Here is a 14053-nt window from a genome sequence, read left to right as displayed (position 1 = left end):
ACCCCCCACCCGACCCTGTGGCTTGTCACGTGTTCCATAATGTTGTACTGTGGACATTTTTTGTTTCCTATTCTCATGCTGTCCTCCCAGGAGCCCAGCATGAGTAGAGGTCTCTTTTTTTCCTCTTGTACTTTCCCATTGTAGTGTATATTTCAGGTTTTTTTTTTCTGTAACGCTACCGATCTCCGACCTGTATCCCCATGTGATGTCTGTGTTGTGTGTGTAAGGTCCGGGAAGGATGGGGGTCCTATTTCACTTCAGGGCAACCTGCACGTGGCGAATAAAGCCTTGATTGATTGAAATCTGTGGCATGTTAGTTCAGATAGTTGTGCAGTCAGTGAAGAGCAGAATAGATCTAGGCTCCTAAACTTATAGCCAGCTTGAACACAGAGTTTGTCTTTAACTGTGTTTGCATTAATTCAGAGTAAGTCAGGACGCAGTTCAACAAAAAAACGAACCAATCCAGTTTAAGATGAGTCACATGCTGAGGTTAATAAACAGCTTTTGTATTTACAACTGATGGGTTTTCAAATCCAACACCATTGCACCCAAATGTGCAACTTTAAAACCATACAGACATACATATAAAACCTTACAGACTGATTCGAATGCAGAAATGAAACAGATTCAGATTCACATGCTATAAAAGTAGCATATCACTAGGTGCTAAGACGAAATACAAATTAGTGCACAGCACTCAATAATAGACTTGATCTCTTAAAACATAAAAAGAGCAGTAAGGCACCACAGTTTTTTATTGCAATACCTTCACCAGAATATAAAAAAGGCATATTACACTGTCATTATGTATATAAAAAACAGAGCCTAACCATTTGTTTAACAAGCTAAAAAAGTGTTTGCTGTTTTCTGACATTGTCCATATTTCATTAGCATTCATTTCCCAATGGCTATGAGTATAAAACCCTCCAAATTCTGCTCCTGAGTTGAATGCTTGATCAATTTCATTGTGCAGAAGAGGGTCATCAAAAATGTTTAGACCAAATCTATTGTGTGATACACCCTGTGAACCCTGTGTTCAACTCCTACAGGAGAAAAGAGGAGCACAGTTTCTGCATGCTGAATATCAATTTCTTTTTAATCTGTGTCCATCACACGATCCCCCATCTCTCACGCAGGCTGTGACAGTCTGCATATTCATTCACTGGAGATTTTTTCAGTAGCCCTAGTGTGTGTTGAAGCCTGAACAGCCCAGACTGTAAATTCTTGACTGTTTTGTCTTCATCAAAACATTGGCATTTACTCATGTCCTGAAGTGCTTTTGGATTTAGACCATCAGTTTTTTAACATTTAGAAATTATGAGGTACCAGACACACTAGATCAGCATGAAGTATCCCACACTGTAGGCATCTGCAATATATACATTCGGATGCTGTGCTAAGAATAATGTTTTGGACATGGATCCCAAGGGTTGCCAATGAGCTGTGTCCACTGCAACTCCACACCCCCCTGGCATCTCAATGCTTTTTACTATCAGTGCTGCCTGCATTTCCTTCTCACATTTGAAATCTCTGCGTTATTTCATAATATTTCAGTATTTGCGGTGTCACTGTCTTTGCCAGATACATTTATTTATTTGTTTATTTGTTATTAATGAGCACAATTCCTGGCTTTGAGACACTTTAGAAAAGGCCAAATCAGTGTGAAAATGCCGAGGAGCACTTGTAACAATGCTCAAAAGTAGGGATGGGTATTGATAAGATTTTCACGATTCCGATTCCATTTTCGATTCTGTTTAACGATTCGATTCTTTATCGATTCTCTTATCGATTCTTTTTAAAAAGGAGAACACTAAGTTCGATTAGCTTAGAACTTTGTTTTATATTTTCTCTTTGAACAAGATAGAAATTTAGGAGTAACATGGCCTTATAAACCCAACAGTGAGATCTTAAGAGATCCACAGCCTACGGCTCTTCAATGGGGTGTCACAGGGTCCCCAGGAAAAAAAATTGTAAATGTAAAATAAATATTCTTCTGTAGCAATAACAAAGTACTGATGAGTTTTCTCATTTTCTTATTTCATCTTCAGTTTTCCAATTAATTTCAGATTTAATTTGATGTTTTTACATTGCAGTCGCTACTTCTAGTATCTGATTAATGCTTGGATATTTTATTAGCCTGTTTATATTGATTTATGTTGTAATACCAACACTATAATCTGTGATTAATATTGGAATTTTATTCAAAATTTTACTATCCCAAGGACAGCCAGGAAAATATTTCTGTTTGTTTTTTTTAAACAATCCATCTATTTCATCACTCTCCTGCAGTATGCACATATGTGTGTATATGCCAGTTTGAAGAAAAAAAAATCTTTATACTGTAATAATCATCCATCCATCCAGCCAGCCAGAAAGTACTTGGCGAGAAACCACACAACCCCTACAAACACAGGAAGAACAAACTTCACAGAGTTTACATGTCCCCTGCCAGATGGTGTATTCAAACCCAGGATAATATTAATCATAGTAATAATAATGATAACAGCAATAATAATAATAGTAGCACTGTTGCCTCACAGCATGAAGGTCCTGAGTTAGACGCCATCATCTGGCCTGGGGCCTTTCTCTGTGGGGTTTGCATGTTCTTCCCATGTTTGTGTGGGTTGCATGTTTGCACTTACTGTTAATTGGTGATTCTAAATTGCTCATAGGTGTGAATGTAAGTGTGAATCTTCATCTGTCTCTCTGACTTAGTCCTGTGTCTATCACAAGTTTAAGACAGGTTGACTGAATTGTTGACCTGTCCAGGGTGTATTCTGCATCTATAATAATAATAATAATAATAATAATAATAATAATAATAATAATAATAATAATAATAATAATAAATGTTATGAATCAAATGATATTTATCCTTCTTTTTGAAACAACAACAACTAATCTGCAATTCAAGACACCTTTTTACAGCTCTTATTTTTCCTTGGCTGAAACAGCAAGATGTAGTCATAGCTAAATTGACTAATACATTAGAGTCACCTGTAACTGAAGAATGCGAATGGATAAGGTTCTGAAAAAACTCTGTCTTAACTTTTATATTGTTCTCATCACAGAGAGATCAATTTTTTTTATCAATAAATCTAATGATAGCTTTCTACCTTTGTCCTGAGTACACCTTAGACACAAAGTGATCGTGCATTCAAAGGACTGCATGAACAAAGTAAATCCACCAGTCGGCAAGTTCTTCTCATTTCCTGCATATTTGGCTTTTGGCAGGTAGAGGACTTCATTCTGCAGTTGTGATTTTAGGAATCTCAACATTTCACCTTGAGTTTACGTGTGGGTTTGGCAACACTTTCATCACTGTTAAATCCAATTGGATCAATGCCCCCTGTTTTGATATCAATAATAAAAAAAAATACTCCAGGGATGACAGTTTGACTGAATGATGAAGCCAAGTGAAATGCTAATTTAGGATTAGTGTCAGACAATAATAAATGCAGCGCAATGGCTTTCATATCTATCTCTGCACTTCACCTTGCGATCAGGCTGGGGTTTGGCAACACTTTCATCAGCCAGCCCCGGCTGCTAAACCAACCTTGATGACTGTCTCAGCAGAGCTCTGTTAAAGAGCCCTAAGCAGTAATAGAGTTGATTTCAACAGCCTGGCATCAGTTCCATTTCGCACTGTATCAGCAGTGTTCTTTACTTGCTGTGCGTGCCTGTGTGTTTAATCAGTGTTTTGGTATGTGGGGCCAATATGGTAATGATAAATACTAATTTGCAGGTGTTGATGAGGAGCTCTATTGATGTTGTTGTCTGGTGTTCATTGACAAACTCAGAGTGGAGAATAAATGCTGCTGTTACACCTGAAGTGCGTGTTGTGTTTGTGCTTAGAAGACTATGTATTGCCTGCTACATTTCCACCTTTGAATCTCTGCGACATAAACTGTTAAGGTTTAGGACTCATTTTAAAATTTTATTGATTACTTTAAAGGCATTGTAAGGCCTGTGACCCAGCCCCTACATCTTCTGCAGCACCTGGGAGACTGTTTTCAAATCTAGGCTTAACGATTCTCAATTTATTTTTGCTGTTATTATAACACACATACGCTGTTACTTTCATCTTAGTTCTGTCAAGCATCCAAAAGTTAAAAAGTCTTTTTTTTTTCATTTCGCAGTTATTTTATTTCTCTTCTTAGACTTAATAAAACATCTTTTCCATCCAGGTTCTCCTAAATGACTATTAAGGGCTCAGTTTCAACCTCAGCTGTTGATGCAGAGATGTAAACATGCAATATACTGAGTGTGCGTCTAAGTACGTGCACTCATCCCAGGTGAATAAAATATTTACATAGATTAGTAATCCCAATAGCACATTACCATATCTTATGAAGTGCCATAGACATACTAATATAACTAGTTGTTCTTCAAAGCATATCAGCATTAAGGGTATGCACGCTTATGACAGACACACATATACATCTGGTGTGTTTGAGTACAGAAAGAGAGATATTACTGCAAATTCTCAGAATATTATTTACAAAAATTGGGAAGACTGTCACTATTCTATAACTCAGATATCAGATATCAAATAAGGAGGGTTCAATAAAAAGAGATTACTTGAAAGAATTGAACTTGGTTTATTTAGATAGAGATATTAATGTATATGGCGATTACACTCCGCCGATCAGCCGTGAAAGGATTTATTGCAGGACCCCTGGGAGTCTAGACACTGGTGATGGTGAAGATGAAAAGCTCTGACTGAGGTGTCAGTGAGGTGAAGTTGGGGATGAGGTGGGTTGCATGAATGAGAGTCTGAAAGCGAGAATGACGGAGAGCAAAGATTTAAACTGTGCAAACTGGAGGCTGATCGCCCCAAAGAAGACGGGTAAAAAGACGATTGGACTAGAATGATGATGTCAGTATTGAGATTGACAGCTGGGAAAAGTGAAAGTGATGTAGAAAACAGAAAAGCAGCCTAACACCCTGTAGAGCAGGCAGATGAGTGAATATTGATCTTCCTTATTGAAATTAACCATAAGCGCATTCATTTGACTTTCCTAAAATATAAACAGTTGTTGCTTTCATCAGTTCAAATCACTGTAACTTCTATCCTGACAAACATCAACAGAAGCTGAAGTTTTCCCACTGAATATATGACAGCAGCATGAGACAACGGCATGCCCTTTCAGTCCTTCTCCAGCGTCTGACAGTTGCACAAATTTACCCGCGTGGCGAAACCACAGTAACTTGAATAATTATCCTTAAAAATGACACGGTGTATGACATTGGCCTGTCTGCAGACTCGCAGTTTATACGCTACAGATTAATAATGCTCTGGTCCATTCACCGAAGGTTACTAAAGTGTATGTAGGTGAAATGGAATGTTTATTCTTTTGCTATCACAGTAACTGAGAAAGTAATGCCTCCATGATGAGAAAAAAAATCACAAGAGACCACCTGTATTATGTATCACTGTGAAATGTCACACACAATACCTACGACTGTGATAATATGAATGTGAATGTGATGTAAAAATCATACGTGTCTCGGTTTCGCTGTGTACAGTTACCATCACTTTTTTTTTTTGCTGAAAAAACTGTTAGTTTTCTAAGATTTGTAGGGAGAAGTGACAAAACAAAAGCTGACATCATTATAGTGATGAAAATCACAATAATAATTACAGTAATTTTGACGATAACAACAATAATTGTAAGATAAACCAAAAATAACACATCCTAAATCTTTTCCTTGCAGTTCGGGGTGAGCGGCCTGACCAGTTTCTTGGAGTTCACTGACAACGGCACTAACCCCAACATCTTCTTTGAAATCTTGGGCACAAATTATGGAGAAGATAGAGGACGGGGAGTCAGTAGGGTAAGTAGTTAAAACAGAACCTCTGTGTGGCGTTCTACTGTGGGTGAAGGGAGGATAATTTCTTCAAATGCGTTTGAAGAATTCATTTGCATAATTCCTGGATTTACTGGGGAATTCCATTGCACCTAGTCTCTAAATGGTGTCTCATATTTACACAGGTATTTCTTCATTTTGCATGTCACCCCTGTAGCAGCATAGTCCAGCTGCTCTTTTATATTTACACCTGTATTCTTTCTTTCTCTGTCTTTCTTTTTTTCTTTCTTTCCCAAGCCATTAACGTCTTGAACAGAACAAATGATTTTTTTGTGTTTTCATTTTTTATGTTTTCTGTCCACCCGTCGGGTAAAGCCTGAGCACTGCAGCTCGCCTCCCCTTCAATAAAGCATGGTGTTAATTGGATTCATTAGAAGCATCTTCAAATGCTATCTGGTAATGATACGTGCATAATGAATTTTAACAGGCATCATAAAAGACAGCCACGCACGCACATATTCATAACATTGTTTGTTCATGGATTGTGTGCAAGTGTGTGGTTGTGGGTGTATGTGTGCACTTAGTTGTGTTTTGCAGGCTATATTAAAAAAAAGATGTTGTACATTCAAATCTCTGATTTTTATTTTTAAGATGATCTATGCGTCTGTGGTAAAGAACGCACTTCTGTGAAAAACCGCTGATAAATAAATTACTACTTAAATTACTTGTTTTATGCATAATACTGATAATTTTCTACTGGACAGTGCTGTGAAGGATCTCAGTCATCCAGGTCATCGTAGTCTAAGGAGCTTGGAAAGAAAAGCGTCTGGACTCCTGTGAGTTGCTTGAAGACGTTCTCAGTCCATGTTCTTGTTTCCAATACACTTACAGAAACAGGACACAAAAATGATGTCCTCAGACACGTATGCACAGTGCGTCTGTCCCTCTGTACCAGAGGGATCTCTTCACAGATAACAGTGATCTGTGATTATGGATAATGTGGTGAGGCACCAACATAACACAGCATGCCATCACAGACAAAATTAATCTTTAAAGCACAGGATAATTACATTAAGGCACAATTCCCTAATCGCAGAGCATAATTACTTCTTAGGGAATTCAAGCACTTGTTATACAGTATTCCTGCCACAGTCTCCCTTAATTCTCTGAACATTTGTTCATTTGTCATTGGGATTCAATTAAATTCATACATGGCCAGTGTGTACGGCTGGAAATATAGTGAAATATACTGAAATATTCACTCAGAAGCAGAAAAAGAAAGCAAGAGGAAAGTCCTGCTGGAACCTTTTTATGTATATAAATCCATGGAGAAGAAAAACTATAAAAGAAATTAATATCCTGGTATATCAGCAGAAAAAGAACTATCACCAATACATCAGCCATTCAATTAGTTGTAGTCCCTGAATGCAAATGTGGGTACGTTGCAGAAGTTTCACCAATGCATGCTGATTGCAATGAAAACCAAGAGCTGTTATTTTTTCCTTTCTCCTCTGCATTGTGTGCTTACCAAAAAAAGCTAAGAAAGAATATACTTAATTGAAATATACTTAATATTATGAAAGCTATCTGGTTCTCTCACTCAAGTCATTTTTTTCTTTTGTACTGTGTGCTTAAGTGATACATAGGTCTTGTTTTATTTGCAAAGTAAAATGTACAGCATGTAAAATAAAGTAACTTAAATCAGTCTAAATCAAAAGATTTTTTTTTTAAAGAAGAAAAGTTGACCTTACTGCATAATTTTCTAAATTTCTAAAATATGTAGACCAAGCCAATAACTGTTATGTGTTAGGTGCACATATACTACAAAAATTTATAATAATAAAAAAATGATTGCAAAAAAAATACTGTAATAAAAATATATATTTGTCACCAACATCCAATTTTTTTTTATCATGGTTCAAAAACTGAGCCATCAGAAAGGAAAGCTGGAAGAAAAAGGCTCGCACTCTATAATTTTCAATCCAAGCTGGTATTCTTATGAAAGAAATAATAATGGCAAAGTAAAAAACAGCAGTGAAATAAAAGGAACAGAAACAGTTTCTTTCATTTGTATGAATTACTGATAAAGTTCCTCAGTTTCATAGACTCTGGGTCGTTTACACTTCAGAGCAAACAGAGAGAAGGAAGCTTTTGTATAAGCTTTGTCATATGTTTGCTGAAAAGAAAATTCTTGAAACTCAAATAAACCCACGTGTTCTGTTCACTGCTGAAATGTTGTAACATATTTATTTAACCACCCCTGAGGTCTGGTGACCCGTGTTACAGAAGTGTAAACAAATAAAGGGACCACATTCCTTATAGAAACTTTTGATCCGTTATTTATAAATTGCTTTGTGGTTATCTTGTATTTTAACATAGGTGGTGAAGTCACATGACATTTCCCATAAAAAATGAAAAAATAAAAAAAGTCTAAGTCTGGAACCAAACGCAATTACCATTGGTTATATTCCTGCATAAATTATAGATCATCTCCCTTCTCACATTTCATCTTTACAACATATATATTAATCATGCCATATGAAGTTTAATGTGTTTTTCTTGTACCTGACTACAGTTCTGCATTAAAGCTTTCTCTGTTTTTGACAAGTCCTCAAAAAGCCCAGCTAAATTGCAATCAATGTTATTGTGTGCCTTTTTGACCTAACCGGACCATTAACAATACATGCTTATTCCTCTAATTATAGTAATACCACTGGTTTCATGTGAGCATACCACTTAACCTGACCTTTCTTTTCTGTTCTTCCTCACGGTTTCTCTTTGAGCTTTCCTAGGCCTGCTCACAGTTTCATTAATAACTTTTGTTTGTTTTTGTTATTGTTGTTTTTTACTTAATTAATGTATTCTTCTGAGCGCCTTTCTCTTTTACGACTTCCTCCTTCTTCATCTCCCTGTTAGATTCTTCTTCACCAATCCGCTTTGACTTTATCCCCATCATACTTCACACAGATGCATACAGCTATCGAGCGATAATAATAGTAGCAAATACCTGAGATCCATCATAATTATTACCACTACACTGTGGTAGAATTGGATTTTTGCTCCATTACCTTCGGTTTCTATACACAGAGCCTATATATCTCTCTATATATACATATACAGGCATGTCAGGCTCCACTGATCTCTTACAGAGAGGCGACAAGACTACCATGTGTAATTGCTTCGTTAGCTATCAGCTACATCTTAAATGACTTCAGAGAGAAAAACGGCATTGAGTACTTTAAAACAGCCACAATAAAAAAAGGCTTGTGGCTAACTGAGGAGATAAGAAGGAAGGAGGTTTAGATTTGAAGAAAAGAGAGATAAAATGAAACAAGCTGAACAGCACAAGAGACAGCTAGAAAGGAGATAGATGACCTAATCCTTTCAGATCCCATGCAAGCGATAGAAACAGCAGCTCAGGTCATAATAGAGTCACAATCATTACATTCTTACTCTCACATATGCCCATGGTCTCCTTCCACTCACACACGGGCTCATATCTTTTGGAGGAGAGATTGAAACGTTCTCCCTCTTTATGCAAATCAATGGCCTGCAAACTGCAGTGTTCCTAAATTGAGGTCACTTCAATTATCATCTCCAGTCTTATTTGACATATGTGGTAAATTATGTTAAGTGACTTCAGAGAGTCATGGGACCCTGGGAGCCTTTTCACAGTCCCGCCACCATGTGAAAAACATTCCCCACCATTACATGTTTTGAATGATTGAAAGACATTTTTCTTTTATGCGATCTCTTAATGCGCGCACAAGCTCAAATACCCTTAATAGCTGCAGTCACTTGGGAACACATGCAAGCCCATTCACACGCGCATTTGCATAAATCTTCTGACATGTTTGAAAATGTTCAGTTAACTCTTTTTCTTTTTGCATAACAATTTATGTCAGTCTGCATGACCATAAATGCGTGACACAGAGAGGGAGACGCAGAGTTTCCTCTCGTTTAGCACATAAACACACAGAGAGATTCTGCTATAGAAACAAAGCCAGAAACTGAGTTCCAGACAGGGTTAATTACTGTTAAAATTTGAGAAATCCAAGCCACAGTGACACACAAAGCTGTTTTTCACCAGCACTCCACAGACATATGAATTAACCTTTGGATCAGGATGCAACAAAAGCTTCTATGTAGTGTTTTAAAGGGACAACAATGGTGAATTTTTATTCTGAACACATGTCCCAGATATATTTTTACTTCAATACCACTACAGTAAGCAGAAAAATGTCAGACAAAATTGAGCACTGTCTTGTGTTTCCTTTCAATAACACACCTGTTATTGGCTCACAGACTAATATCCTGTGGTTTGTCTCTGTTTTGATGTTGGCAGTGCACTGTCCCAACAGGATCACCAATATATCTGCTGAAATAGCTTTTTACTGAATTCAGAGCCTAAACTAATGTTACCTGACTTATCACCTTTTTTTCTAACCAGCATTAAGTGTTGTTTAACATGTCATGAAATGGTTCACCCGAAGAGAAAAAAATGCATATATATAAATAAAGGGACAGCCCCGAGGAAGATTGAGGTAGTATTTTTTTTTTTTTTAATAAATAGGCATTTGTAGCTCAGCTGAGACAAAACTGAAATCCCAAGACCTACAGGCCAGATAAAGATTCCTGATAACATCAAATACATTATAGCTGATAACACAGAAATAGGCATATTAAAATGTTTAATTAATTTGGATTATTCATGCACAGCATGTTGAGCAGTGCTTCAGATTATCTGTGATTATGGAACATGTCTGAGAGGCAACAGCCCTGAAGGGCAAGTTACCAAGCTCTATGGATGAGGGCTAATACCACTGAAACTGACTGTCAATGGTATATGAAAAGGTCCAGGGTGAGACAAATAAGGTAATGGTAAAACACAGAGAGAGGTTAGAGTGATTGATGTGAAAAAAAGACATTTTGACTGGCTCGTGAAGTAAAGTAAAATTTTATAAATAAGCTGCAGAAAGCTGGTCTGGTTGGAAACATGCAGTGTTATGGTAACTGAAGAATGGAAGACAGTGATAGACAAAAATGTCTCCAAGGAGAAAAATCTCTATTTTCCTCATTTTTTCCCATCTTATTAAGTAGATTTGCATGACTCTTCATTCACCATGCCCCCCACCTCCAGGCCAGGTTGGGAGATTGCAGAAAGGATGGAAAGAGGAAGCTGTAAAAGATGCATGAGTGAAAGAAAGATGGAAAAGGGCATGGAAACAGGAGAAATAGACATAGGAGCAGAGTGATGGAGAGAGAGGGAGAGACAGAGAGACAAGAGGATGTCATTGATTTATCCTGCTTGCAGGTTCCTACATCTCCACTTCTCTGGTTCTCTCAACTGTTAGCATTGTGCATATGCATCCATGCACTTGTGTATGGCTTCCTTTGCCTTGTGTAATGTTCTTGCATGTTGCTGAGGCTGTATTGTAGTGTGGGATGACAGAACCTGGATAAGTAACAGAAAACAAAGTTGCAATTTCACAAAAGATCTTTAGTATCTATGTTTCAGGCGCCACTAGTGAACAACCAAACTTTTTCAGCATTAATGAAGTTAGAATTTAGTACAACAACATTGAACAATCATTCAGATGAGATTCATAGATGTAGTGAAGGAGGACATGCACACAGTTGGTGTGACAGAAGGCATCTGTACAACCACAGTGAGTGTTTGGTCCATGTTGCCAGTAATAAGTCTTACCCATTCCTGGTTGGTGTTGGAATCTGACAAGGCTGCCCTGTGCACTTTTGCTGATTCCGTCCATAAGTTTTATGGACAGAATTTCTAGGCACAGCCAAGTGTTGTCACCTCTGTTTTTGTGATGGAAATGAGAATTAGCACCTCCAAGTCTGAGTGCATGGTTCTCAGCTGAAATATGGAGAAGTGTCTGCTCAAATTTAGGGACAAGTTCCTGCTCCAAGTGGAGGAGTTTAAGCATCTCGGGATCTTAATCACAAGTGAAGAGAGATGGGAGTGGGAGATTGACTGACAGATTGGTGTCGTGTCTGGAGCAACTCTTGACCAATTGTTGTAACAAATTAGAAAGCTGAGCATGAAAGCGATGGTGTCGGTTTATTGGTTAATCCACATTCCTATCCTATCCTATGGCTACGCGCTCTGGATTGTGTCCAAATGAGATCGCAGAGACAAGCAAATGAGCTTCCCCAGATAGGGTGAGGAGTTTGATCAATCGGGAGGGACTCAGGGTACAGCCACTACTCCTCCACATCAAAAGGAACAGGTCGAGATGGTCAAGGTCTCTGAATAGGATAAATTCTGGGTGCCTCCTAGATGAGAGGTTCTGGGCATGTCGTACCAGGAAGAGGTTGTGGGTCAGACACAGGACATGCTGGAGCGATTACATCTCTTGGTTGACTTGGGATCGCTCAGTACCCTCTGGATGAGCTGCTACCCTTGTGACTCAGATCTTGATAAATGGTAGAAAATAAAGAGATGTAAAATTTTTGCAGATATTTTTAACATATGAAGATACATTAAAAACATAGGAATTAAGAGAATTTAAAAATATGTAATTCAAATGAACATTTATATTTCAAGGCTTAACATTTCATCCCTAATCGCCTGGCTCTTATGTAAAATTGGCCGTTATGTACAAAGATTTTATTACAGCAAAGTGTTTATGTACTCAGATCCCAGTAAGTGGTACAAAATAACATAACAAATAGACTTTAGTTATTTCTGATTAAAAAAAGATGTATGACATATTGTGAGAGGGAAGTTAAAATAACCTGGTCAGTACATAATTTGCAATGAAAAGACATCAGAAGCCCAAAATAGTAGAAGTACAAGCACAGTAGAACAATAACAAATTGTGAATGAGTACATGCAGATGACGGGGAAAAAAACAAAACAAAACATGTTACTTTAACACGGAGTAAGCTTACTATTAATAGTGATAAGTTCAGTGATAGCATACACCATCTGATCTGCGAGGTGTCAGTCAAACATACTTGGTAAAATGTCAAAGTATCCATTCAAGTCCTCAGTCCTATCACATTATTCTGTCCATTTCCAGTGTGGTCAGGGCAAGAGCACACCAGATTATTTTTTTTCAACCATTGTGGTAACAGCTTTTACCCTTGTGAACTCATGAATACTAGAGTATTTGCAGGCTTCCTCTGTGGGACTGATTGATGTCTTCCATTTGTTTTAGCTGGAAGGTCGTGTCAGTCAAGAGTTAACACACATGCACTGACCAGCAAGTTATAATCCGGGTGACCACAGCACAGTGGACACTGGATGCTAACTGAAGCTGACGAAGTGCCTCTGGTGTCCATGGATCAGTCTACGTTTGGCAGCGCATATGAATATTATCTGTGTGTGTGCTTGTGACTGAACAGCAGTTCCCCCCCCCCAAAAAAAAGAAAACATAGAGAGAGGCAGAATGAAGAGCCGGGTGGAGAAAAAGAACAGAATCAGATAAGTGAGGCAAACAAATGTGAAAATACAGAGGAGAGGGAAACAGCATTTTTAACTATTACTTGCTGTCAAACAAACCCCATTGGGAACTTCATTGTGGTGCCAAACAAAAACATCCGTTGTGCAAACAGTATGGGTAATACCAAACACTAGCCCGACAGCCACTCTTCTTCTTTTCTGTTTGTTGAGACAAGCCAGGAGAAGTTTTATTCCCCAGGTACTCAACTGTCAATCCCGTCTCATGTCTCCTCCAAGGCAGATTCTGTGCTGTGACATAGGGAATCTGAGCATAAGCACACTGATTTTTAAGAAAATGCCGCAACTGTAATAGGTGGCTGCATATACTGAGGTTCTGCTGTGTATTATCATTTAAAGAATTTGGGAGCATGATGTACTGAAGCGGCTCCCTGAATTTTAAGGAAAGACAGAAAGACAGAAAGTGAGCACAAAAGAAGGGATAAAAGAACAGCAGTGTTATTGTGTGTGCATTATAAAAGTTTTACATTCTGCTCCATACCTATTTCTGGAATACTGCAGGCACTATTGTCTCTATAAACCCTTACCCCTGAAGGAAAAAAAACATGCAAAGGAGTACTGAAAAAAAGACAGAATTAAATATCTCTGATGTCAGAACCCTTCACCCAACCCTATCCTCTTTATTTCCATTCTGCTGTAGTAAAATATGAAATTGTCTTGTCTCCGCATGAGCTTGAATTGCCCCTATTTAAAACATACGAGCCTACAAGACCAAACATAAGAGTCTTTGGTCTTGCAAAGGGACAAGATATATATATA

The 14053-nt window shown here is 37.9% G+C and overlaps 1 protein-coding gene across 2 annotated transcripts in view; it reads left to right on the top strand.

The window, feature by feature from the left end:
- The window catches only part of grid2 (glutamate receptor, ionotropic, delta 2), a 530237-nt gene that overhangs the window by 382541 nt on the left and 133643 nt on the right, over positions 1–14053 (top strand). For both annotated transcript variants that reach the window (XM_005722013.1, XM_005722014.2), the window contains exon 8: positions 5719–5838. In XM_005722013.1, the coding sequence (XP_005722070.1) occupies positions 5719–5838 (120 nt within the window). The remainder of the gene's footprint in view (positions 1–5718; positions 5839–14053) is intronic.

The sequence above is a fragment of the Pundamilia nyererei genome, unplaced genomic scaffold (assembly GCF_000239375.1).
Source record: "Pundamilia nyererei isolate P.nyererei 1_Seehausen unplaced genomic scaffold, PunNye1.0 scaffold00006, whole genome shotgun sequence".
Lineage (NCBI taxonomy): Eukaryota > Metazoa > Chordata > Actinopteri > Cichliformes > Cichlidae > Pundamilia > Pundamilia nyererei.
The sequence above is the reverse complement of the archived record's forward strand: the minus strand, read 5'-3'. Positions and strand labels throughout refer to the sequence as shown.